General features: G+C 44.9%; 1 protein-coding gene across 7 annotated transcripts in view; it reads right to left on the bottom strand.

Moving 5' to 3' along the window:
• CHRDL1 (chordin like 1) overlaps positions 1–25,346 on the bottom strand; it is a 64,426-nt gene that overhangs the window by 20,125 nt on the left and 18,955 nt on the right. For 5 of the 7 annotated variants that reach the window (XM_073361196.1, XM_073361194.1, XM_073361197.1 and 2 more), the window contains 4 exons: positions 8,138–8,283; positions 6,724–6,817; positions 3,144–3,211; positions 379–553 (listed from right to left, as the gene is read on the bottom strand). In XM_073361196.1, the coding sequence (XP_073217297.1) occupies positions 379–553; positions 3,144–3,211; positions 6,724–6,817; positions 8,138–8,283 (483 nt within the window). The remainder of the gene's footprint in view (positions 1–378; positions 554–3,143; positions 3,212–6,723; positions 6,818–8,137; positions 8,284–25,346) is intronic. The other 2 variants (XM_073361199.1, XM_073361200.1) reach the window with 1 other exon arrangement.

Genomic DNA, 25,346 nt, shown 5'->3' with positions numbered 1-25,346 from the left:
GGGGCAGGAAACTGCACCCTGAACTCCTCCCCAAGAAGAGGAAGTGTGGGACCCATCATAATTGTACTGGCAATTTGCCACAATAATTTCATGTCATATAGATTCTCGAAGTTCTTTAGAAAGCAATATGGTAGTGCCCATGCGTTGCCTATGCATGGGCAAATGCAGCAGCCACTATAGGCTCAGACACAATTGCCCCCAGCCAAGATAACTCTCCTAATGTTATATCTTTGCTGTCTTACTGTACTTTTACTTTTTGACTTGCAAGGTTCATTCGTTTGCAAAGGGTCTCCCCCTTTATATACTAAAAATTCTTTGAGAGCTATAAATGGCTGAGACCCAATTCAGAGTGGTATTGCTAAAAGGACTTCTCTTTACCTCGTCCGTGCTTATGCTTGTTGTTGATGACGATCTGTACTATAGTTCCTGAGGCTTGCTGGGGGTCAGGTAGGACTCCACGGTTACTCCTGCCACTGGAAAATCGTGGAATATTGACCACCTGTCTAGTGGAGCTGGGTGACAGGTCATAATGGGAGCGATGATATGAATGCCTCTGTGTGGAGACAGAAGGAACAGGAATGTAAATATTTCATTCAAGTAAAGCAATTGGAGAGCTGAACTTTGTGTGTAAACTGTCTGTATTAAGGCTCCCTGTGCAGTCAATGTGAGTTTTGCCACTGATGTCAGTGAGGTGCTAAATCTCAAGATTCGCTTCTTCCTTGATGGAGAGAGACTCATGCAGGTGCTTGAGATTAACCTGTGTTAAACTGCAGGTATTTGACCCCAGGAGTTCTAGCCTTCTGCATCCAAACTGCTTTTTACAGCATCCCTGAATATGGACCAAGTATAGTCAATACGTAAAATGATCAGATGCTGCCTGCCTTCCTGCTTCTCATTTCACTGTAGATGCCAGAGCCACAGACACGCGTAAGGCCAGATGCAATCACTGTTGCTCCAGATGAGCAGCACCTTGTCAGAATCTATCTCTAAGTCCATCAGCTGGGAAGCCTTGACAGATTTGTAGGTGAAAATAGCCCTGTGCAGTGACTCTGTTTTTCAAAACAAAGCACCATGGTAATGTTGGGGGATTTTTTCCAAAAATACCCAAAAGCATGACTGAAGATTGTTTGTTAAAATAGTACTCTTACAAGGCATGTATTTATTTTGTGCTCCAAATGCTTAAAAATGCCAGGTACTCTCTCCAAATTGTGTTATAAAAATCAACGCTGCCAGACTGAATTATTGATGGTTAATCTTCACCCTGGAGGCAATAAAGCTGCATCATAGATTGATCTAGCCCCTGGAGTGAATTCGTACCCCTCAGGCATGATAACTAGTAAATAAGTGTGTTACTACTGTTGAAAAGCAGTGTTCACATGGCAGACAAACCATTTATTCAGGTATGGTATGCACAAGTATCTGATCCAAAGTCTGCAGGAGTCAGTGGGGGTCATTCCATTGGCTTTGGATCAGGCCTTAGCTGCACATGTTCGTTCAGTAAAGTGCAAGAGAATAAGTAAAATCTCTAACAAGATCCAGAGACAGCCTGGGTCATCCATGTGTGTCCTAGTGGCGATGCACACACAGGGCTAGAGTCTCCTTTGCCTTGCACCTGCGGTGGTTATTTACAAGGTGGCTGCAATATGCTACCGTTCTTGTTGGGTAGCAATCTGCACTCATTCTGTAGCAGCAGAGGTGAAAGTAAGCCAGTCCGGTGTACCGGTAAGAGCCGGTACACCATGCCGGACCAGACCAGCTTCCCCAGGCTGGCAATTTAAAAGGCTGGGGCTCCCCGCAGTGGCAGGAGCCCTGGGCCCTTTAAAGCACTGCCCGAGCCCTGTCGCCGCTACCCTGGGGCTCCGGCAGCTGGGCTCGGGCAGCAATTTAAAGGGCCCGGAGATCCACTGCAGTAGCCCCTGGGGCTCCCAGCTCCCTCTGCACCGGCTCCCTCTACAGCTGGGAGCTCTGGGGGTGATTTAAAGGGCCTGGGGGCCCTTTAAATCTTTAAAGGCCTCGCCTTTTCTGGTTGAGGCCACTCCTCTTCCAGTTGAGGCTACGCCCCCAGCTCAGGACTCCAGTGTACCGGTAAGTCCTTTTAAGTTACTTTCACCCCTGTGTAGCAGTGCAAAGTACCTGACTAAACAAGGTGCAGAGCAATGAAGAGTCACACCCATTCGTTGGGTGTATCTTCTTATAATGTGGCGTTTTGTTCTGCTGTTGTAACTATTGAATACTGGCAGATATAACAGTATCCAAACAGCTACAGCATATGAAATATGGCTTATATATTGCTAAGTATTTACTTGGTATTAGCAATGATGAATTTTCCAACATTCTTACTGCTCTACAGGCTGTTGCTGAGTCAGGGGCCACAGAAATGGATATAGAATTTTTGTCTGGCAACAAAATACACTGTGAACCACAGAAAATAAACAATGTTGCCCCTTCCTCTGGTGCTAGCTTTTTTTTTTAACAAAGGACACTGGATTTTTTTCTAACAATCCATTAATTGTGGGAGATGTTAGACATCTTCTGATCACGGGCTGCCATCTCAACAGTGCATGAACCACAAATGATTTTAGAAGGAAAAATAATATAATAGTGAAAGAGGAGGAGACAGGATAGCAAAGTGGGAAAGAGGGATTATGGAAAGAACAGGCATGACAAATTGTTTTCAGTTTCCTAGGTACCAAAGTATCCTTTTGTAAGAGACATGCCCATTCTGCCCGCATGAACTCTAATTGCTCACTCTGTAGTGCCCTTGGCTCCCGAGCAGCACCTTTTAGCTCATGAGACCTGACACGTGAAGTGTACTTTATTGGTTTCAGAACATACTATGCAAGTTTGTCTAGGGGGACACCATGTTTGGAGCCCCTCTCCCGGCCAGGCCCTAATCTATCACAAGAGAATTTTTGTCTGTCATTTCTTCAAGATCATCAAAGATTTTCAGCTGGGTACAAAGAGCTAAAGGCAAACAGAGGAAGATTCAATGGAAAAAGGTATTGTCACTAGTATGAATTTTTCTGCCTGGTATTCCCGTGCCAAGGCAGAACTGGTGAAGAGTTAGAGTAATCGTCCCTTTTACTTGTGTGTGACTGGCTCAGTAGGAAAATGGGTTTTCTCATTACACAGGGCACACTTACGGCTTCTCTGTTGGCCGGCTGCCGGAAGATATCCCCATCAGAATGTTCCCATGATAATTCTCCATCTCCTGTATGTGAGATAAAACCATCAGTTATGGGAGTAATTGTGCAATGCCTTAGACATGCCTATGAGAATTCTTCTCAGCTGAATGAGACCAAAGACTGAGGCAGAGCTGTAGTGAGGTCACATTGTACTAAGACACCATTACTTCTACAAAACATATTGATTATTTGTATCACAGAAGCTCCCATCCTGGGCAAAGAATCCATCATGGAACAAAAATACAGTCCCCGAGTACAAAGAGCTTACAATCTATGTGACATTTTCCTAGTCTGCTATGAAGTATTAGCCTCAGTCAATACTAAACTACACTTATCATATAAAGAACAAAGTACATTTTTGTGTTGCTTTGTCCTTAAGGGTTTTTTCCCCTTTTTGCTTACTATCGAGTTCACAAAATTTGGTAACTTGACGTATTTCCCAAATATTATTCTGAACCGATAAGGTTCTTTTAAAAAACATCCAACACTCTGCCACTGAAATTATTTTAAAAATAGATGCAACAGCCACTTTTAATGCATTACTCCCTGGACACACAGACAGGAGGGAGCCAGGTGAGGTAACATATATCTGGCTATATGAGAAGGACTGGCTCTAATGTCAGCCAGCAGATTCCTGTACCTGCAGCCAACAATCATGAACTGTACAGCTCTGCTTTTGACATAGACCAGTGGTTTTCAACCTGTTGTCTGTGGACACCTGGGGGTCCGCAGACTGCTTAAGATTTCCAAAGGGGTCCACAACCCCATTTGAAGATTTTTAGAGGCCCACAAATGAAAAGAAATTGAAAACCACTGCCGTATACAAACAGCCAGGAGAAGGAGTACAGGTAGGTAGCCCTCTTCCCCAGGATAGGGCTCATATCATTTAGGATGCTCATAACACAGAAGTAAACACAAGAAGGAAATGTTGACTTGTGTGTTAGAAGAATGTTTGTGGAATCAGAGATATTGTCTGAGGCCAGGAGCTCTGGAAACTCCCTAGAAGTGGGGTGGGGGCACCAGCACCCAAACCTTGGCCCAACCCCCCTGCTCTGCCTCTTCCCCCGGAGGCCCCCCCTGCTGCTTGCTCATCTCCGCCCCTTCCCTCCCATTGCTCACCCTTAAGGCAGGTCAAAATGGGAAGGCATAGCCCTCCCGCTTTTAAAAGTGATGGGGCCATGGTCCCCTGGCCCTCCCTGTTCTGGCACCCCTGGCTGAGGCACTTGCCATTTGTGCATTGTGATGTAGGAGGAATTAAAATGCTTTAGAGAAGCAACTAGAGGAACTTCAGAGCAAGGCTTTGGCCCCTCAAAACCCAACACCATGATCTGGGGGAATTTAGAAACGTAAACGAAAAATCTCAGCTTCCATTAAAGTCTTTGTAAAGACAGCTTTAGAAATGTAAACTTCTACAAGCCAGTGTGCGCTGATCACTGGTACCGAGGGGGAACACAATGAGGGAATGGAATCTGTTATATTTGAGCGGAGGATGTGGTATTTAATGCTTAGACTGGTATTTAATTGTTTAAAAACATGTAAGGATGACTTACAGGAATGGGGCAGGAGGGTTATCGGCTATGGAGATAAATTTGGAATTGAACACCCCCAAACTTTGGTGTTTAGATCTGTCTTTTATTATATGTGTTATGTAATGTAAGCTTTATATTGGCCCCAAATTTGCACCACAGAAGTCAATGGTAGCAGCATGTGCCCCCAAATCAGCTGGACTTTATGGCTTGAAGCCATGTCTAGTCAGTATAAAAAGGACTAATTTGAAAATGCAGGGGGCTTTTAAGTGTTCTGTTAATAAGTTACTAATATTCTTTGTCCTTAAAGGGAGTAGAAATTAACTAACAGATCCTTCTCCCTGCGGCTGTGCTCATATATCTTCATGCAAACAAATTGCTCAGACTTGTGCTTCATAGAATTGCAGGGGAAGGATAAATCAGCATGTGTCAGATTGAAAAGGACAAGGTTAGTTAGAAAGGAAATGTTACTTTCAAGAAAGTTTTATAAATAATGAAGCATTTTAAAAACCACTATGCAAATGTGGAGAGTCTTTTCAAAGGCCATTGCAGGCTCTGAATCTCCTTTACCACAATACCTGTCTTGCCTAATGCCTCCCACATCTGGCCCTGAATTTCCTGCTTCTGATTCACTTTTTTTCTCTTAAGTGACTGTCCTCTTCTGTTTTCAATGGCTGACTTTTCCAGTGTAATCTTAGTGCACTGTGTAACTAAGGCACGATGCTTTGTGCTTTGAAACTCAGTTTGATTTTTGTAATTATAATGGGTCTGTTCCAAATCCAAGTCACCATATAAAGTAAAATTATGTGCTACCAGCCCGGGCAACTAAAAATAGCTATCAGGGAACAGAGACCAGGAACCAGATGATTAGCTAATGTTTATTTTATTGCACACTCAACATATTGAACGTTAAATGGTAATTTGTTAGATCGCCTGCCATGAGACAAAGACCATCACCTTTGCCCGTCTGAGTGAAGAAAGCTTCAAATCCAAGGTGCCTAATAAAATGTTTCTACGTTTAGTGGCTAAAAACATAAGAAGCAGCAGCATGGGCTACTGGGTAGGGGACTGGACTGGAACTCTGGAAACCTGGGTTCTGTGCCTCATTTGTCTCTGGCTGACTTGCTGTGTTCACCAGTCTGTGCCTCAGTTTCCCCTCCCCCTCTTCTTGGCTGTATAGATTGTAAGCTCCTTAGGGCAGTATCTGTCCCTCCCTATACGTTGGTGCAGTGTCTAGTACTGTAGGCACAAATGAACTACAAATAATGTAAATGCTCCTTAATTTTCCAAGTAACATTACTGAGCTCTAAGGGTCAGATAGTTAGATATGTAGACTCCTAAGAACACAGATAGGCACTTAATGGGATTTTCTAAGTGCCTAACTCCCATTGATTTCAATAGGAGTTAGGCACCTAGGCACTTCTGAAAATCCCACTAAGTGATTATTTGCATCTTTAGGCAGCGATGTACCTTTAAAAATCTGGTCCATATTCCAGTGGAGGGTGACACAGAAGCCCCAATATAAACATATAGGTAAGATACAATTATAAAGAAGGCCTCACCTGCAAAATGTAGAGGCCCAGATTTAGGGTTTTGACCTTCTCTAGAATTAAGTTCCCTGTGTGTATGTGAGGGCTGCTTTGGGATCTAAGATAGACTTGCTAATAAAATACCAGAGATACCTGAATGTAGATTGGCACTTGGGGGAATCGATTGTATCCTAAGAACTGAGTTATCTGTTCCTTTTTATGATGAGAGCAAGTCTGGGCACTTGCAGGATATATACATATTCATATTCCAAAGCTCATCTACCAGAGAGGTGGCAGATATTTTAATGTTTCAACTCATTATCGTAACATTGCTTCTGCTGTATTAATTGCTTGTTTCAATTTAGGAAAACAAAAAATGATACATCTGCTGAAATACAATGTTTAATGTCCAAACTCCCTCTGCAATGGGTGAATGTGGCATGCTTGCAGACAGTATCCTTTTGCTTACATAGCAGATTTTACCTCTGCAAACTGGGCAGCAGGACTCCGGAACAGAAACTGGGAAAGAGCATGTTAATTTAGGGCAAGTCTTCAGGCCACAATACACGTTCCCTTCCTGCCATTAAAAACAAGGACAATTAAGAAATGGTTTCTGCATTGATTCATATGGTACTATGCATTTACATTTGGGGCTTATCTTCACTACCAGGGAGATAAATGCTGATTGATGCAGCGGGTGTCGATTTAGTCTAGTGAAGACCCGCTAAATCAACAGCAGAGCTCTTGCCTGTCGACTCCAGTACTCACCTTCTTCTTCTTTGAGAGGTGAAGTTGACGGGAGAGCACCTCCCATTGATGCAGCGGCGTGTAGACACCACAGTAAGTTGACCTAAGCTACGTCGACTTATTATTCATGTAGCTGGAGTAGTGTAATTTAGGTCGATGTACCCCAAGTAGTGAAGACAAGCCCTTATACAGATTTGAATCTGGCTCTGTACATTTACATACGTGCCACTCTAGCATCTAGAAACAGGATATTGCACTGAAGAGTATTCCTTAATTGTCTTTCTAAAAACACAAAATATTTACAAAACATTGTACAGAATATAGTGCTCAGGAAATGTACCTAACATACCAGGAGACTCAATCCACAGGAGAGGTACAACATGGGCATTGCCACAGTGCAAGCTCCCCACTCACTGCCCCACCAATGAGTTTCAGCCTTGACCTGGAGGGACTGCATTTAGCAGTGACCCAGTAGCGTAATCTCCAAGTCCAGTCACTGGTTGACCTGTTGAGCCAGATGGCTACCGAGATGGTTCCTTAATACTAAATTTGCTGGTGACTTGATCAAATGAAGGTCCAAATATGGCCAATGTTTGTCCAGGAAGAGGTGGGTAGACTGAACCTATTTCAGTTCAGAGTGGCTCTGAACAGCCACCAGAGGGTGACAACTATTGGTCACTGCAATTAGAATTGATGACCGAGTGGGTTAAAGTTCTATGCCCCATTGTCAGTCCCATGAGCCATCCAGTTCCCACTTGTAGGAATCTTTACTGAATTCAGAATAATTCTGGCCTCTTTTAGAGAGCCAGTGTTGAACTGTCCATAGTCTCGTTGACATAAAACTATATATACTCCAAGTAGCAATATTCTACCTGCCACCTAACTACTTTAAGTGTGTGGAGTGTGGGCTCATGTACAGAGTGTTCACAACAGGGTAGATTTTGTTTGTGTTTGGAGTAGGAGGCAGAATGGCATTTACCTGGGGCTGCATACCGGCTCTGAATATGCTTTTATATGTCACTTTTTCTCCTGACTTTCAGCCTCCACTGCCCAGGTAGTACTGTACATTAGTTAAGTTTCAATAGGCTGGTCTCCTAGCAAAGAGGATCTAGCAAAGCATACAGCAGGGCTCAATGAAATTATTACTTACTGAGCAGCTGCACTGAGCACACTGGTTGGGTTGCCTATTCTGAAAAAGCCCTTCTGCCACAAACATTTCCCCGTGCTGGTAGGCAGTGCCATTGTATTCGCAGGATTTCCCAGTGATTTTACTGCTTATGGAGAAAAGTGAATCCTCTGGAACAAATGAGAAAAAAAACATTTTATTAAAAAAAAATTCACAAGTTGCTCAATAATGGGTGTTGACAACTGGGGACTTTGGGGGGCTAAATTGCATTAATAAATAAAAGAAACACTGAATTTTTGGAACAGAAGCTTGTTTATGACTTTATTGAAAGTGGGCAAATTTAGTCATGGTACAAAACTACTCATTACAGCAATATTAAACAGCTATTTTATTTTTTTAACTTTAGAACCATATTTTAAAAAAAAGCTGTCTCTGTCCCTATTAATCTTTGCAGACCTATAGTCAAAATACACTAGCAGCATCGAAGGAGGTGTGTCACGGCTTTGCTAATCGCACTGTAGCGTTTGCCCACTAGTGGGATGGGTGGCCACGGTTAGAAACTGACTTAGCACGGGTTATGTTGTATGTAAGGTTTTTCTAGAGCTGGCTAAATATTTAATTCTTCGGTTCACTGGCAATTTAAAAAAAAAAAAGTATCTTCAAGTTGACCCAAAAGAAAACTTAGAGGACAAGTGGGGGGAGGAGGAGGGGGTATGTTCATTTCAAGTCAAATGAAATGTTTCATTTTACCTAAAATGAAACTTTTTATTTCAATTTTGAGGATTTTTAATAGTTTTTAACAATAAAATTGAAGGAAATTTCAAAACACCTTGTGATATGTTTCAATCAATCCAAATCTGTGTGTGTGTATATATTGGTGAAAACATGTTTTGAACAAAAAAATCACCCAGTTCTGGTTTCTCCTTTCGGGAGAACCAATATTATTTGCATTGTGGTCGTGCCCAGGAGCCCCAGGGATGGACCAGCACCCCACTGTGCTAGGTTCTGTACAAGCCCAGAACAAAGAGACAGACCCTGCCCCGAAGAGCTTACAAGCTTAGCATACGAATCCACATTAGCAAGGAAGTATAAATAACTATGTTAGCAACCTGTGCGATAGCTTACCTTTACCTGTTTGCCTCTACATGAGGGAATAACACCGCTCTAATGCGCTGTTAGGCAAAATCATGTTGTCTACCCTATGCAATGAAGTCATGGTAGAACTCTGCTACCAGCAAATATGCCCAAACATAGTTGTACCTTGGAAGGCTCTGTTTCCAGTGGCTTCCATGCTTAACTTTTCCCCTAGCATTGGCCACGGCTGTCAAAGTGACGCATTTCATCTGAACTAAATGCGCACAGTTTTGTTAAAGCTGATGTTTGGTTGCATGCAACTTATTTTCTGATATTCAAATTAGCTCATTATATTTGCATAGAACATCACATACAGAGCTGCCGAGAACTTGGCAGCCATGACCCAGTTCTGGGCCCTGCTGCCTCAGCTCAGCAGAGTTATTGGCCAAGTTTTCTTCTATGGCCTGGCTTCTGTGCCAACCCCACCCCAACCTCAGCTCTAGTGAAAACAGATTAGGGGCTGCTCTAACTAATGCCTGTTGACAAAATTCCCAAAGGGGTTGTCCTCCAGCTTGCGAATATCTGGAGTGTGCCATGGTCAGGGCTACAGGCTATGATTGATGTATTCCTGATGGGACTCCCTGATCTCAGAGGAATCCTCATTTAGAGAGCTGTGGGCAGTTTCTGCTCGCTCTGTGCTGCCTGAGTGGAGTGGGGCTGTGACTCTGACACTATCTATTTACATTTGTCACTCTAGAATCCAGAAATGGGCACAGGCATTTTTAAGCAGGAGCTCCTTAGAAATAACAGTGCAGCGATTGTTCTCTGGAGCCAGAGAATCACTTCAGATTTCAAGGAATGCAGCTGACGTTTCACTTGGTGGGTTTGGGGTTTCACATAAGAGGAAACCTGAGCTGCAACATCATGTTTTGCTGTAGCATTTTAATATCTGCCAGATCATTTCATATAAAAACCTTTCCAAAATTAGTATGTCATCAAAGAATGTAGTTTTTTTTAGCTGAGCACTCAACCAAAGGAGTGAGAGTTTTTAGACAACAGGCATTGGATTTAAACTCTGATATTGAGAGTCCTCCATAAAAGAGTTTGTTTTGGTATGCTGGCACCATTGCATATTAATAATCTTTTCAACATGGGGGGGAAATTAGTAAATGTCAAATAGGAATGTACTGTGTGTACAAACCTCAACATTTTAAGGTCTGGTGTGTTAGTGCAGGACCTACTGCTATGACAAAGGGAAATGGAGGAGGAGAAGCTATGTAAGACAAAGCACTAGAGGATTTAGTGCTCTTAAATGACCCTTTGTACTTCATGTACACTGAGTATCTTTTTAGGAGATGTGTTCACTATTTGCATTTCCACTCTGTGAAAGGCCACAGCTTGCATTTATTTCAGCTCCATAAATGGCCCCCTGTGATAATGTAAAAGCAAAAGGGAACTGCATGGCTGAAGCATGGATACTAAATCCCATGCAAACCTCCAATCTTTCTCTTTACTGATCTTTCAACATACTCAAGTTTTATGTCCTTGACACGCTTTATGATGGATGACATATATGGTTAGGTGGAAACTCCTCTTGGTCAGCAATATTCAACACTTCAGGAGCAGAATTTTCATTTGTCCATATTTGGTACCTATTATTAATATACTTCAGACACAAGGTAAATCAGTCTCTTGATTGTAATTCTGAAACAGAAGAGTCTCTTCCAAAACCTGCTGCTGCTAGAAGTACTGTCTTGGTGGATGCTGATTAGCACTGGCTTCTATTTCTACTCTGGGAGATGCTGTTGCTTCCAGCTACTTGTACCATCTTGGGCCAGTGTAGGAGCATTTACAATATCTGGAGCCAAGAAATAAAACTCAGTTTCCTACCAGAAGAAAGAGAACTGCAAGTGTAGAAAATCACCAGGTTCTGTACATGTCCAGAGCATAGACAGTGGGACCCTGCTTAATAAATAAATAAATAAATAAATGGAAAACAGGATCTGAATTCTCCATCACTAGCTTGCTAAGGTACTGTAAGGAAGGCAAGAAACAACTAAAACCTTAAAGTTTGAAAGGTAGATGATAATGGCTAGTGGCCTCCTTTAGAGGACTATATATGCCTCTGGCAGAAGGAACCCTCTGAGATATAGGAGAGATGTCACTGAAAAGTGGGTGTCAAACCTAAGGAAAAATGTAGAATGGGGGAAGCCTATTATTGTACAGTCCACTGTACCTTTAAAATTGTTTATATTTGAAACTTTCATACAGAGTTACATCTTACATTGTAAATAACACACAGGTATGACAAAACCCATGTTGATCCAGGAGATGTGGCACTTTGATTGTGGCACTTTGTTAATTTGTTAATGTGTATTCTGGAGTAGTTCTCTCTAATTAGACACAATCCTTGAAATTCTTAAGAATAATCACTCAAGCCAAAATTCGGTGTTGTCTCATGGTACGTAGACACCAGACAAAGCACAGCCAGCAGGACTGCAGTGCAGAAGAAGGCTACTGGGGACTTTGCCTCTTCTGAAAAGTTATGCAGCAATAGCTCCAGGGGCCCTCTGCAATTGACCTCATGGTGAGCATGAAAATGTAGCTAAAGCCTTCTGAGGGATAGATCCACATATTAGTAGTATACGCAGTTTTCCGTGGGGAATGAATGGCCCACATGCTTCTGACCTGAGCAGCTTTCATGGCTATACAACAGCCCTGGCATGTAGCACTCCATGCACTTGTAACATCAACAGAATTTGCAAGAGCTGGCCCCAATCAAGATACAAGCCATGTGTTCATGTTGCCTCTGCAGCACATTGCTGTGTCCATTTGGGAAGTTGTTTCTAGGCACCCGCCCATAGTCTGCAGTTTGCAAAAAACAATGCATGCACGAGATCCCTGTGACATTTTCAGAGTGAAAAAGAGTGTTGGATGTAGTGAATAAATTTTACTTCAGACAACTTATATCCAGTAAGTAAGATTGCTAAATAAAATCACCATCAACCCTCAAAACATTGAATTATGGTCCCTAATTATGTTTTTTTTAGGAGGTGGAAGGGATGACTTTCTTTGTAAGGTAGTTTCTTCTTCTGAAAGAAGATTGTCTCTTACATGCAGGTCTATACAACTATTGTGGAGACCCTGCAGAATCTCAGGACATCAGCAGGTGGAGGAAATCACTCTGCAACTGACAAACCTGAAAATTGCATTGCCTCACTAGTGAGTCTAGAGACCCAAGTGCAGACTGAGGGTATGTCTACACTGGCAGAGTTACATCGCCGACAGTTACAGCACCGCTCAGAGAGCGCTGAAGGGAAACCGCTGTTGTGCGTTCACACTGTCGGCTGCCTGCGCAATCGCGTCTTCACACTTGCGGCACTTGCAGCGGTATTCAGAGCACTCTGGGCAGCCATCCCACAGAGCATCTCTTCCTCTTCTGACACTAAGAGTTGTGGGAAGGCAGAGGGGGTCGCAGGGCATCCTGGGTCCTGTCCCAATGCCCCGTGATGCATTGCTTCGCATCCCAGCAATCCCTGTACTTCTGTCTGCATTTGGCGCCATCTTTCAACAGTTTGTGTATTGCGCACTCTGCCTCTTCAGTCTGCAGGAATGGATCCCGCACTGCTGACCAATATGCTGCTCACTCTCACTAACATGTCACGACTGGCAGTGGAGTTATTCCTTAAACTACAAAGGCAAGAGGAGCTCGACATTGATCTCGTCATGTGTAGTAGCTATGACACGAGATTGTTTGTGGCATTCACGGAGGTGCTGACCACAGTGGAATGCTGCTTTTGGGCTTGGGAAACAAGCACTGAGTGTGGGATCACATCGTGGTGCATGTCTGGGATGATGAGTAGTGGCTGCAGAACTTTGGGATGAGGAAGGCCACATTCTGGGACTATGTGACGAGCTCGCCCCAGCCCTGTAGTCCAAGGACACGAGACTGAGAGTGGCCCTGTCATTGGAGAAGCATGTGGCAATTGCACTGTGGAAGCTACTGCTACTGATCGGTTGCTAACCAGTTCAGAGGGGGAAAGTCGACCATTGGACATGTGTTGACAGAAATGTGCAGGGCCATTAATCACATCCTACTCGAAAAGCCCGTGACTCCGGATAACGTGTGTGACATTGTGGATGGCTTTGCACAAATGGGCTTCCCTAATTGCGGAGGGGCGATAGATGGCATGCATATTCCAATTCTAGCACCAGACCACCCAGCCACCGAGTACATTAATTGGAAGGGGTATTTCTCTATGGTTCTCCAGACGCTTGTGGATCACTGTGGGCATTTCACGGACATTAACATAGGCTATGTTAATGGTGCATGATGCACACATCTTTTGGAACACTGGCCTGTTCAGGAAGCTGCAAGCAAGGACTTTCTTCCTAGACCAGAAGATCACTGTAGGGGAAGTGCCCATTGTGATCCTGGGAGACCCCGCCTACCCCTTAATGCCGTGGCTTAAGAAGCCATACACGGGGCACCTTGACAGCAGCAAGGAGCGGTTCAACAACAGGCTGAGCAAGTGCAGAATGACTGAGTGTGCTTTTGGATGTTTAAAGGCCTGCTGGCGCTGCCTATATGGGAGGCTGGACTTGGCCAATGAGAATATTCCTATGCTTATAGCCGTGTGCTGTATGATCCATAATATTTGTGAAGGGAAGGGGGAAAGCTTCACTCAGGGCTGGACCACTGAGGCTCAGTGCCTGGAGGCTGAATTTGAACAGTCAGAGACCAGGGCTATTAGAGGGCGCAGCAGGGGGCCATAAGGATCAGGGATGCCTTGAGGCAGCAATTTGAAGCTGAAAACCACTAGTATTTGTTGCTATGCTTGGGGAGTGCAGTGCTTGTAATGCTAGCAGGTGATTGGTGCAGATGATGCACTATGAAGGTTTAAGAAAATCGCCTGTTGCTTTGCAGGGCTGTCTTTGCTTTCAATTAATGGAATAAAGATTGCTTTCAAACCAAAACAATTAAAAAACAACAACTGGAGGAGAGAGACAAAAAAACACAGCAGCACTGTAGGGGATGGGGGAAGGGAGGGTCCCAGGAGGAGATGGGGTCCCGGGATGGTTAAAGATTTGTGTATGTCCAGGGATCATATGCAACCTTGTCCTTTGGAGTACGGTGCAGCAGGTACTGTACTTCAGCAAGGCTAAACTGCAGAGGGATGGGTGTTGAGTGCAGTGGGTCCTGGGAGTCCGCAGGGCTAGACTGTGACAGGGCAGGAGTGGAATGCAGCAGGTACAGACTGGAGCCAGGAGGTTGATAAGAGTGCATTGGTGATGTGTGGGGAGGCGCATGGGAAAGAGTTTTGCGACAGCGGATGCAGGGGAGGGTGGGCATGGAGCTTTTCGGTTTGCAGTACTACTAGTGCCTGGAGCGTGTCTGCTTGGTGCTCCGAAATGTTTAACAGCCACTCCGTGGCTTCGTTCTGGCGCGCCATGTTCTCCTTTCAGTCCCTCTTCTCACTGTTCTGCCACTCTTTCAATTCTTATTTTTCGGCTGCGGAGTGCATCATGACATCACACAGAAAGTCCTCTTTAGTTCTTTGTGGCTGCTTTCTAATTCTGTGCAGCCATTCAGCCAACGATAACAAAGAGGGAGGCTGGGCTCCCAAGGTCATATCTGTGAAGCCAAAATGCAACATTTTACAGAAGCAGTATTGTGTGCAACACACAGACCACTGATTAAGTGATTTAAAACCCAGCCGCTGTTCACATACCTGTCACTAACTGGCTGACCCCAGGCTAGCACACATGAGCAAGACCCCCAAAATGGTGAGTAACCACAGGAGCAGGGGAAATCAGTGTTTCAGGACCATACTGTACACTGGACACGTAGCTCTTAGGGAGACCCAGCACTGTAGGGTAGGCTTTATAATCATTACTGTCCCCACATTTTCCACTGGCTCTGTTCATTATGGAAGATCTCTTGATGTGGAGGATGAGCAGGGAATCAAGGGAGGATCTTCTCCAAGACTGCGGCTTCTGCCCTGGCCCTTATGCGGCTCACTTGTGTGCAGCAATGGTCCATCCCCTCTCTCCCCTGCAGTGTCGGTAGAGTGGCATGGGAAAGTTACCTTTAATGGGGCAAGAAACAAAGCAGCTCTGCCAAAGAACCTGCGGCAGCAGATTGTCCAATATCTCCATGAATGTTTCAAGGAGATCTGAGGCAGATTCCCATGAAGTGAGGGAGTCAAGCAACACCCTGTTCCACCGCTCAGACTAGGCAGACACAAGCCTGCTTTCTGAAACGCTCCTGCCCCCAAAAACTTGCTTCAGAGATTCCCAAAATCAAAGCCACTTACCAGGGGCCTCCTCTCCTGTTTGCGCTTCACCAAGCTCTGACAGCTGTGACTGGCTAGCCTCCTCTGGGGTAGAGAAGAGCTCCTGGCTGCATGCATCTCTGACCTCCGAGTCGTCCTCTGCCTCTAGGTCCCCCTCCCACTCCACATCCTCGTCCAAGATTTCCTCCTGGCTCGGTTCACTCTCGACTGGCACGCGACCACTGAAGTATCCACAGTGGCATTCACAGTGGAGGTGGGGTTGGCCCCGAGTATCATGTCCAGCTCTTGGTAGAAGTGGCAGCTCGTGGGCGCAACACCGGAACAGCAGCCTTGTGGAAGGCGTTCCATAGCTCCTTCACTTTGACCCTGCACTGCAGTGTGTCCCAGTCATGGCCCCTTTCTGTCATGCATCCTGAAATCTGTCCATAGGTAACAGAGTTCCTACGGCTGGAGCGCAGCTGGGGCTGCACAGCCTCCTCTCCCCAAATGCTGATGAGGTCCAGCAGCTCGGCATTGCTCCAAGCAGGGGATCGCCTGGTCCGTGGAGCAGGCATGACCACCTGGAAAGATGTGCTGAGACCACTGCACGCGTCACTGAGCAAACAGGAAGGGGACTTTCAAAATTCCCAAGGAACGTATGGGGTGGGGATGACCGTTGGTCACCTGAGGGCAGGGCAGTAGAGGTCAAACCGATGACCAGAGAGGCGAGAACAGGCATTGTGGGACACCTCCCGGAGGCCAGCTGCAGCGCTGTAATCGACCAGGGTGTCTACACTGGCACCGCAGCACTGTAGACCCGGCGCAGAAAGCCGTACGCCTCTTGTCGGTGTGGGTTTTTTTACAGCTCTGCAACAGCACAGTTTCTGCGCACGAAGTGGCTTGGCAGCGTGTGCACCTCCGGAGTTACAGTGCAAATAGCTGCTTTACTGCGCAGGAACTTGCCCGTGTAGACAAGGCCTGAGAAGCAACAGTAGCTGCCTTTGTATCTGGAGGAAAGTAGGGAGGTCAGAGGAGAGAGGGACCCAGCATTCAAACAGGAAGCTAACACGGTATCTAATCTCAATCCGGACCACGTTTTTCCAACACCATGGGCTTGGCTTTCATCTGAAAACCAGTCCACAGTCAATGCGGTTTCCAGGCTAATTAAAATGAGTAGATGTCTCTGACTGATGCACAAAGTATGGAAGGGCAAGGCAGGGTGGGGACAGAAGGGAAGGCTGTGAAGTGATGAAATGATGGACCCCTCTGCAACTCCAACTTGCTTCCTCTGATCTCTGTTCTCGACTCAGAATTAAGACTTCTGTTAATTCCATACTGCACCGCATGATACTCTCTTCTGTCTATTAGAGCTGAAGCAAAGAGGACAAGAAACTGAATGAGATCATCAGGAACACATTTAGTGACTACATGGGATGGGCCTCTCCGCTCAGCACAAAACCAGCATGGGCATAGTGGTATCTTGGTATCCAGGTCTTAATAGTACTTCAGTTGGGAACTGAATTATTTGCCGCAGGAAGATCTTTACATAGTCTAGAGCCTGTGCCTTGTCCAACTCTCTGGTACAACTGCAAGTGCATGAATATTCTCTTCTCCAAATGGTGCTATCCGATATACTGCTCAGCCATACATCCCAGTTCCTTCAGTAGATCATTTCACACACCTGTATTTCTCCTTAGATCAACCAAAGAAGTTAGGCCTATAACGGAGAAGCCATAACACACTCTCCTTTGTGTGCCTATGAAAGCCTGTTAGGATTTATGACATAGGTTGAAGTCCTCCCCTGCTTTGAGGGCTTAAGTGGTTCATAAGTCTTGTGCTGACCATAGAAGGGAGAATATGACCGTATGTCTATGGCTCTGATCATGCACGTGCTTATCTCTTAGCATGAGTAGTCCTAGTGACTTCAATGGGACTAGTTAGATGCTTGAGATTAAGGTTGGGAATGAGGAGTTGCAGTATCGGGGCCTACATTGCTACGACTGCAACAAAAGACATAAAATTGAATGTTTGAGACTGCATGAGAGTGTATGTTCCTCTACAAAAACAGCATCTGTCTAAAATTGTAAGGAGGCTTTGTTTATACTGTATGTCTATACATAACTTCAGTCTGGTGCAATTTCTCTCTCCCTCTTTCCTCGTGTGGGATTGCCTTTTGGATAGTAAAACGTGCCTTCGTATTTTTTTCTGTGTGCCTAATTAGAGGGCTTCAGATTCCTTCCTGATATCCTATTCTCCTGCAGAATGTGGAGTGATTATGGCTAATTTTAGTAAGTGCCAGTTTGTATTTTGGAAGAACTTGGCATGAATGTCGATATCAGCATGTGTTGTTCCATACCTCAGTAGAGATGTGTGAGAATTGGATTAGATTAATTAGCCGCAGATATATAGTACTGCATATAGCCCATATCTGTGAACTCTGTTTCCTAATAAGGATTGCTCTCACAGCTTTGCATGGCATTTAATGGTGTTGGATATTGTTGTAGTAATTAGCTGCTTATGGAAAGTACCAGGTAAATCATCTATGTAAATCCTCTTAATGAAATGGGTTCATTCTGAATCCTCCTTTGTCAGCTCCCATAGTATCAGGGCAGGGGAAGTGAAGCATGGAGGGTAAAGTGTTTTTATAGCATCAATGGAAAGGAAGTGTCTTTGTTCCCAGGGTTGACAGCCATCCTCTAAGGGTCCAGTCCTGCATTACTGAAGTGAATGTGCAATGCATGGTTTTGCCTGTGACTTCAGTGGTATCAGGATCCGGCTCTTAATTAGCAAGATTACCAATATTTATCTGTTGGTAATTGTGTTAGTGTTAGATAATGCTAAGAGGATAAGATGTGTGACCAGGCTTAATATCTTAATTTGGAAATAAATTTACCTTGAAAACTGATTTAAAGGCTGCACCTACCTATAGGACTATAGGTTTAGAGATAGGCGACAGAGTGTGCTGCCATATCAAAATGTTCTGTTGGCTTCAAATATTCTTTTTTTTTTTAAAGGAGAAAATTAAGACTTCCACTAAAATAAATGAATTCACAAATATCAATGTTCTTCTTCTGCAAACTTTGACTTTCAGTCAGTACTAATCTAGATACCAACATGCCATATATACTGGGCATGAAATCCTGGCCCACTGAAGTCAAGCAAAACTCCCTTCAACTTCAATGGGGCCAACATTTCACCCTAGATTCTTATCAAAACTACAATATGTTTTGTTAAAATCCATTTAAAGGGATGAAACCACTGATCTGTATTAGGGAAGTGCACACAATTCAAATCCAACATCATGAGGTGTGACCGTTCAACCTGATAGGTTTTCACAGTGTCATATGAATCCAAAGGTGAAAAACAAATACAAAGGGTTGTCTCCTCCCTTCCACTTATACAAGCAAAGGGAACTTAAGAAAGGTGGAGCTCCCACTCTGTGAAAGGAAAGGGGACAGTGCATTATGACTGCTTCTTCCTGGGATCATGTAGAACAATGGTTTTCAAACTGGGCTGCAACCCAGTCCTGGGTTGCGGAATGGAAGGCACTGGGTTGTGGCAGCTCTGGTCAGTACTGCTGACCAGGCCATTAAAAGTCCTGTCAGCGGTGCTGTCCGGCCAAGGCAGGCTAGTCCCTACCTGTTCTGATACCACGCTGTGCCCTGGAAGCCTCCAGCAGCAGGACTGGCTCCTAGGCAGGGCGGCTAGGAGGCTCTGCATGCTGCCCCCATCCTGAGCACCAGCTCCGCACTCCCATTGGCCAGAAACTGGCCAATGGGAGCTGTGGTGTGGTGCCTGCAGACGAGAGCTACACGGAGCTGCTTGCGTACCTCTGCCTAGGAGCCAGGCCTGCTACTGGCCGCTTCCAGGGTGCCGTGAGGTCCGCAGTGCCAGAACAGGCAGAAAACCTGCCTTAGCACCCCTGCCACACCCCTGACCGGGAGCTGCCTGAGGTAACCCTGCACCGCAACCCTGAGCCCCTTCCTTCACCCCAAACCCTTCAACTCTGGCCCCACCCCAGAACCTGTACCCGCAGCCCAGAGCCCTGACCCCCTCCTGCACCCCAACAAAGAGTCCCCTCCCACACCCTGAACCCCTCATTCCTGGCCCCAGCCCTCAGCCCTCACACTGGGTCACCAGAAAAAAAGTTTGAAAACCACTAATGTAGAAGACACTGCTTGGGGTGCTCTCTGGTTACTTAGGTGTGGGGCAGTGGGCTGGTAGTTATCTGCAGCATGCTCCTTGCACAGCTTGTGGATTTTTACCAAGAAATCCCATTGGGAATTATTGCTGCTTGAAACAGCCTTAACTTCTGTAGAGTTTTTTCCATGGCAGAAACTGGCCGATAATAGGATGGCTCCTTTTGGGAGCTCTGCAGTAGGACCACTCATGAGTAAGGGCTGCAGGATCCAGGCCCACAGGCTTTATCACAATTAGTAAAGCTTCCCCGTTGGGTCTTTCTGGACAGACGTAAGACGTACATGTAAGAACGTTAACAAACAATTGGGTATGGAATGGTCTGATAACACTAGCTCACAGATTGGCAGAACAGTCCAAATAAAAGATCAGTTCCGTCATGCTGAATTAATCAGTGGTTTAGTCTTTGCTGCTGCAAGTCCAACCTTATGTATCACTACAAGAAAACTAGTTATCTGAGCGATTTACTGTTATGAACCATTTTAAATCCACTTACTCAAAATCCTTCTTTCTTTGTGTTTTGATATAATACAATCTACTGCAGTTAATGGGTGTAAAGGATGTGTAGGGTCTTTGCTGTACAAGAGAAACTTTCTGAGCTGGAGATCCTGTAACTTGCACTAGCAAGATCTGTAAACGGAGTTCATGGTTCAAGTGAAAGGGAACTTCTGCTGGCACATCCTGGTTGGGCTCTACCCACCTTCTCTTGCATATCTACTGAGATACTGTCTTTTAAACAATGCTCCAGCTAGTTTTGCTTGCACTTTCCTTAACACTCTTACGATTGTTAGTACCAGAACATCTGTGAAAGATCATTTTTAAAACTCCTAGTCTCTTGGTTTGCCAGGTTAGAAACTATTTTAAACTACAACATTCAAAGTCTCCTAGTGACACTTGCTGACAGGGATGGGCTCTTAACATCAGAAGCACTAGACACTCTGCCTGACTTACTTTTTGCAGTTTGTCTGTTTTATGAACCAGCCTTAAAAAATCCAATCAAGTACTAAATTACATGAAATTAATAATGAAGTTTAATACTCTAGAAATTTACCATACTGGGAACTGTTTGTGTATAGCCTCTCTGGCCTTTTAGGACTTGAGAGATGACTGATCCTGAATTTGAATCCAGGCAGGGTTTTTTAAAACATATTTTCAGAATCAACCATAGCGGTTATGCATATAAAGACCAAGGAAATCTGCAAATGTTTCAGAACTCTCTGACCCAGGGAAACAATTCATTTCTGCTTTAATTCAAGGGCATCTGTTGCATAAAAGCAGTTCTCTGGCATGCTCTTGTACTTACAACCCTTCTTGTACTCTCTAGGAGCTTTGCCGCTCACTGCATGCTACATCGTTTTATTTATTTGATGACCAGCTGCAGCAAGCCCTCTCTGAGGCCTTGCCTAGCTGGTGACCCCACCTGCTGCTTCTGTACAGATATCAGGACAGTCCAAATTGGTATCATAACAAGACCCAATGCCATATTATTTGCCATAGCTTTGTAAACCGAGATGTTTCATCAAGAGGCGCACAGGTAGATCAACTTTGGGTGACATTAACTGGAAGAGAACCACAATGCTTGGAAATTGTCAGGTTGTGAATCCCAACCGTGCCTAATGCAGCCAGGAGTATGACTGGACAGGAAGAGAACCTCCCTCACACAGGCAGCTGGGTCTGAAATTTTAAATCTGTGTGAGCAGAATCTCTCTGATCCAACAGTGTGTAGTATCTTTTGAGAGGTCAGCCCCTGGGAAAGGGGCCATAAAGCCAATGGACCTGACCAGTTTAAAATTCCCTCTGCAGATAGCTGGCCTAGTGACCCTGTGCCAACCCCCTTCAGTCTCAAAATAGGGCATGCGCCTGGAGGAAAGGATGTTTGGCTCTTACTCTTGCTATTTCCAGCTGATGGAATAGCCCCTGGGGGACCTGGACAGCCATGTGTAGGGTCAGGCAGGTCTGAGGCTGCTCTAACTTACACTATGGCCTGAATTAGCCACCATTCAGCCAAAGAATCAGAGTGCCCAAAAGGTGGCATACAGCTCTTTCCCCCCTGCACCCTTAGAGTCTGTGCTGCAAGCAGCTTGATCAGACCTGGGATAGGGCCCTATGCCAGGAGGAGTCTTAATCTCAATACTAGTGTTATTCCAAATGAAGGATATTAAAAGCTAGACTCCAATCAGAAACTCTCCAATTTCAGACTCTACCCCATACTGTCCATGAGCCAATAAAATATGATAACCATGGATCAGAAACAGCCTATTCAATATCTGACACATTTGTAATGGAAGAATAAATAAGTGCTGAAAGTTTGATCTGTACAAATCCAAAACACAGCTGCAGGAGATTTAAAGAAATGAGGATAGCAAGAGATTGATGGGACTTGCTACAAGAGTTGATTGACAAGGTGGACCTGATTTTGATCTGTTATATAGGTGTAAATCTGGAGTGATTATTGCCTTCTTTCCTGAGATGAGACTCTAACCAGGAGTGGATCAGTTCTGGCTTTATTTATACTAGAGACTATAAATATATTGTTGCCCCTCCTAGCCCTGGGGGCTGTTTGTTCAACCTAAAATTCTATTTTAAAAAACATCTTATGCTTTTTGTTTTAAAAAAAACCCCTCACATATTTATATGGGAAATAGAGCAAATAAATAATAATAGTTTGTGTGTATATATCAAGGCATTTTACTACAACAGAGAGTGTTAAATTCTGCTTTCATCTCTCCCCTAGCAGCCCCACTGACAACAAGGAACAATGAAAGCAGTAGGGTTGCAAAAATGTGTCTAAGAGCAGAATTTGTACTTAGGGACCCAATTCAACTCATCATTGTCTTCTGGGCTCTTTATATCTGCAGGGCTGGTGCAAAGTGGCTATATAGCAGTTATAAGCTCTCCATCATCCTGGGAATACCCAGGGTATCATATTGGGGCACAGAGCCATTTCTGCCAGCAGCACCTCACCTCTGCAGCAGTCCCTGGGTGCATAAGGTCTTTGGTGGTGGGTGCTGACCGGAGAGGGTGGGTCAGGAGGGGACATAGCCAAGGCAGAGCTGTGCCATGATGATTCTGCACCCTGGTGAAGTCTTGTAGGGGCCATTGTTAGGCTGCGCTGAGGGCTGCCTTAGCCTGCTCCAGGTGCTGAACTAGCCCCTGATAGGGGAGGCACAAGCTGCCACCTTCTCTCTGTCCTTGCTCTGGCACCTGCACCAGATCAGGGATGAAAATGCCCTTAAGTATATACACCCTGTACCCTCTATTTTTACAGGCACTACTTTTAGGGCCAGCTGCTGCAGTTCTCACACTGACAACACTCTTAAGCCTGAGTATAGGTTGTAGAAGACTCTGCTCAATTGTCTGGCATCTGCAATCTCACTTCCATTTGTAGAGCTGTCTTCCTTCACCCAAGATGGGGTCCAGATCTCAGTCCAGAAGCTCAAGCCTGGGAAGGCGCCAGGGGTTTGTAACATCACCCCTGAGTTTCTGGAGACAGGTGAGAGTATTGTTGTACCATGGCTGCATAGGTTCCTCCAGAACAGCTGGCAAACTAATATTATCCCTGATGACTGGAAGAAAGGAGTCATTCTGCCTCTGTTCAAAACCGGAGATAAAGCTGAAGGTGGCAACTATAGTGTTACATGGTTGTCAGTCCCTTGGAAAGTCTTTGCTTCCCTGTTAATGTCTAGAATCCATGATGCCCTTCATGGAAAAGGCCAGGATATTCAATGCAGCTTTAGACCTGATCATTTCACTGTTGACCACCCGCTCTTTACTTTGAGACGGCTTTTGGAGAAGAGGCTGAATTTAATAAGCCGTGTGAGGCACTTATTATAGCCTTCCATCAGGTCCGTGATTCAGTGCATCAAGCCATTTTGATCTGATGAGGCAACCGGGCGTCCCTGGGAAGATAGTGTCATTGACAGAAGAGCTCTATAATGGAATGGAAAACTGTGTTCGAGTCAATGGCAGATATACGTTGTATTTTTCTGTCTCCACAGGACTCCGCTGCTTTGTGTCCCCAGGGTTGTTCAATATTGTCATTGATTGGTTGATAAGCTGTCAGAGGCATTGAGAGGACACCATTCTGCTCTGAGATCTCAAATATGCCAATGACATTGTCTTGTTAGTGCAGTTTGGTGAATTGCTGCACCTGATGGCCAATCTGGTGGGGCAAGAAGCAGCACACATTGGTCTGGTTATTAATCCGGGATAAAACGAAGGCCCGGGCCGTTACCATCAAGTAGCCTCCAATTCCAGATTACAACCAGCTCAATATTAATCTGCCCAGATGGGACATCAAGCAGGTGGCAGCTGTCAATATTTGGGCAGCATCATAGGAAGTGCCGGAGGATGCGCGAAAGATGTGGATACTTGTATAGCAACAACTACTGCCATGTTTTGGGGACATCATGTCCTCAAGCTTGTCACAAAGCTGTGGTTCTAGCAAAACACCATTATACTAATGCTATTGTATGGCACTGAAACATGGGCATTTAGGAAGGCTGAAGAACACCGCATTGACATTTTTGGTTCTTTTTGTCTTTGTTAGTTGCTCCATATTAAGTGGCAAGACAAGATCAGAAATGAGGCTATTCAAAGCTGAACCCAGCAATGGCTTCCATCAGCCCTGGTTTGGTTTGGTGGCTTATTACGCCTGGACATGTTGTTAGAATGGAAATCCAACAAATTCTGAAGCATACATACCAGGAATGGTGTTACACAACCAGCAGTCACATGGTCTCCAAAAGCTTTGGTGGCACAATCAAGATACTGTAGCTAGTGATAGACAAACTGAATATCAAGCCAGAGCACCTTAAGGACCAGTCTGCAATGAGGCCTTGTCCTTTGGGATTTACCATGATGATTATGATGACAGATTGTAGAACTTGGCTCAGAGAAATGACACAGACTTTCTAAGCACTCAGGACTCTGCATTCACTCAGCTGCATTTGCTGATTCTCTAGGACTATCACCATCACTTCTACTCCTGCTTAAAGGTGTTTGTGGGAGGGGAAAAATAGGGCCACATTCTGGCCACCCCGGCATGCATGGCTATGTCCTTATCCCTCTGCATGGAGAGGAGCTGGTGCTAGGGACAATGCAAGCCATGCCTTTTCTGCATGTGTGTTAAGGCTGCCGCCGAACAACCCCTTCAGTGCCCAAGGAGGGGGTCTTCTGTGCTCCTCTCTAACAATGGCACAGTGCTTCTCACCACCACCGCTCACTCAGCTGGTGCACCTTCCAATCCTGCAACTAATACAGCATTGGGTCTGGATGACTGAATTGAGCCCCAAAAATAGAAAAAAGCACCATCATCTTTCAGTACATGATTCTCTCCTGAGCACTATTTTATTAGACAAGACTGAGGCTAACCTCATGGGCTAGTGAGAGAGCAAATGTGTTCACACCACGATGTCATAAAGGATAAGGGATGCTCAAGTTTTATCTGACTGCAGCGGTCCTCTCTCCCTTGATTGGTCCCTTAGAATATGTGCTAACAACTTATGCTAAACAATCTATTCCCGCGTGCATTTAGCTCATGGTTTGTCTACATAGACTGTGAAGTTGAAGACAAAACTTTTGTCTTTCACAGGTACTTTAAAAAAGCTCACCCTCCACCCCCACCTCCCCCGGCAAAAGACAAAAGTTTTGCCGACACACGTGGCTGTGTGAACACGGCTTTGTCG

The sequence above is a fragment of the Lepidochelys kempii genome, chromosome 9, assembly GCF_965140265.1.
Source record: "Lepidochelys kempii isolate rLepKem1 chromosome 9, rLepKem1.hap2, whole genome shotgun sequence".
Classification (NCBI taxonomy): domain Eukaryota; kingdom Metazoa; phylum Chordata; order Testudines; family Cheloniidae; genus Lepidochelys; species Lepidochelys kempii.
Note: the sequence above shows the minus strand (reverse complement) of the source record. Positions and strands in the feature narration are given on the sequence as shown.